General features: G+C 41.8%; 1 protein-coding gene across 5 annotated transcripts in view; it reads right to left on the bottom strand.

Annotated features, from left to right (window-relative positions):
• The window catches only part of LOC138047005 (putative leucine-rich repeat-containing protein DDB_G0290503), a 27,677-nt gene that overhangs the window by 1,685 nt on the left and 23,492 nt on the right, over positions 1 to 2,500 (bottom strand). For all 5 annotated transcript variants that reach the window (XM_068893660.1, XM_068893661.1, XM_068893665.1 and 2 more), the window contains 3 exons: positions 2,478 to 2,500; positions 1,691 to 1,741; positions 1,470 to 1,565 (listed from right to left, as the gene is read on the bottom strand). The exon at positions 2,478 to 2,500 is cut by the window's right edge and continues 217 nt beyond it. In XM_068893660.1, coding sequence (XP_068749761.1) covers positions 1,470 to 1,565; positions 1,691 to 1,741; positions 2,478 to 2,500 — 170 coding nt within the window. The remainder of the gene's footprint in view (positions 1 to 1,469; positions 1,566 to 1,690; positions 1,742 to 2,477) is intronic.

Raw genomic sequence — 2,500 nt, forward strand, 5'->3', positions numbered from 1 at the left:
TAAACCAAATTTTTGTAACAGCAAATTAGCCAATCAGATTGCGAGATTACAAGCAGTTGTGGTAAAAATCAATTTCATTGGAGTTCCGACCAATCCTGTAATAGACTCCTTCGTGAACGTTATACGATACGCTCAAGATGGGATAATCACAAAATTATGATCGCGCCAACGTCTAATTTGATTTCTTTCATGCGAGGTTTGCGCTGGCGTCACGGTGGTCATTGCTAATTAACAATTAGACCCGTAGCCCTTGCGGGCTATTGACCCGTGGCCCTTCAGGGTTTTAGTATCACCCAACTAGTCGGACAGAAAAGGCAGTAATAAAGTTAGCAAATGCAAGTTGAAGAAATATTTATATGGGAATAAAACGAAAGAAAGCGTCACGCTTTTCGCTACTCGAGGACTATTACCAATAGTCCTCTAGCAGCGTAGCCAATCAAATTGCAGGATTTGCAGTAGTCCACTAGTTGGATGTTGCTAAAGCGTCATATTTTGTACCTGCGCGAATTTCTGAGATGCCGGATAAAACCCGAGATGGCCGCAAGACCTCCATGTTTCTTAAAGATTGTTACAAGAAACTGGAATAAAACTAGAGGGAAATGGCACAATGGATGACTATTATCGGTATTCTTGAAAGGTTGAGAATGAAGGAGCTCAAAACGTGTGATAAAACTTGTGCAGGGGATAGAACAAAAAGATCTTTCAATTAAATTAACTATTGGAAAGTAATGTGACGTGCTATTTTCTACCCATGTAAACCCTGTGGGCGTTAGCCCCACTAATAGAATTGCGCCCACACAAGGACAGAGGAAAGCTCTGACCAGGGTGGGAATTGGAACCCACGACCTTCGGGTTAGATCACCGCTGCTCTACCGACTGAACTACAAGGTCAGACGGGAGCAAGTAATGGGAATTTACGATGTCAATTTCACGGCAATGAATATGCACAAGTACGAGGAAGGGTTGCAAAAGTTTCAACAGAAATAACCAACGAATGGAACTGGGCCCACACAAGGACAGACATTTTCAATTACCGCGCACCAGTGGCTTAGCTGGTTGAGCATCGGGCTGTCATGCGGGAGGTCGTGAGTTCGACTCCGGCCGGACCAACACTCAGGGTCTTAAAATAACTGAGGAGAAAGTGTTGCCTTTGTAATTACATCTGCAAATGGTTAGACTTTCAAGTCTTCTCGTGTAAGGTCTGTAAACCGGAGGTCCCGTCTCATAGCCCTTATTTGTAATTAAATAGTATGTGACGTTGGCGTTAAAGAACCCACTCACTATTCGATAAGAGTAGGGGACGTAGTCCCCGGTGTTGTGGTCTGACCTTATCTGGCCTCACTGGCGTCACTTCCAAAAACAAATTGTAAACTACGTAATACGAAGTCTGGCTAAAGTCCCCCATAAAGCATTCTAAATTAGTCCTGAAAAGCCCCAAGGAGAGAGACTAATAGATTTACTTCACTTACCTTGGTAGCGTGCGTAAGCATTTTCTGTAACTTTGTCATTTCCATCATTTTCTGGCTTAACATCGCTGCATTTCTCTGAGCTTTGTCTTCAGACATCTGATTCAAAAAATGAAATAACGAATGTTTTAGGTAAACAACAAGTGGCAGAGGGACGAATCAAGATTTAAAGTTTGTCCAGAGTCCATTTTATGCGAGACCTGATAGAGAAGTCAACCGCTTACCTTCAGCGCAGATTGCAATCTTCTTGTTTCTTCCTCGCCGCTGGCGTTAAACTAATGAAAAAAATAATTAAGAAATTTATAAATACCGAGAAAGTTAGTTCCTGTCATAGCTAAAGGAAATCTTAAAAAAAGTCTGTTTTCCTTTCTTTCCAAAGTGAACATCACCCGTTGAAATCAATTCCACTCCTCAAGAGACTCGATCCGATGCTATTTATAACATTGTTTTGTGGCCTATGCTTCAAAAACGTGCTACGTTTTAACCATTTGAAACAGGACTACAAGTTCCACTTCACTTAATTCACCTTTAATCATAACATTGAAATCGATGAAATGATAAAAAGCAAAAAAGAATAGACTGCTACCAGCCCTTCTGAGTCAGTCGAACCGCCTGCTTTAGTCACGCAAGCGCGAGCTCTATCATCACTCTCCCCTCGGCTCGGTTGCGTGACTGACAAAAGGGACTGAAGAAAATAAGTATGACAAAAACAAAGCAAGGTTGCTCGAAGTCGCGAATAGGCCATTTTAAAAATATCAAACATTCAGCTTGATAGTGAGGCAGTGAGGACAAAAACGATAGAATCACGTTGGAATTAATGTTTAAAATATTTAGATATCATCCACTTTCTTTTGTCTTTGTCCTCTAAGCCTCTCTTTCAAGTTGAATTATAATATATCGAAAAAGGCCTGTTGCGAAGAGAAAAGCGGGGATTGGCAATGACTGTCGTCTGGCTGAGCTCGGGACATTTCACCCACCACCCCTCCGCATTAAAGTTTCAGCTTTCCTTACCGACTCCGTTGATACCATACTAC

Source organism: Montipora capricornis, chromosome 4 (assembly GCF_036669925.1).
Source record: "Montipora capricornis isolate CH-2021 chromosome 4, ASM3666992v2, whole genome shotgun sequence".
In the NCBI taxonomy this organism is placed as follows: domain Eukaryota; kingdom Metazoa; phylum Cnidaria; class Anthozoa; order Scleractinia; family Acroporidae; genus Montipora; species Montipora capricornis.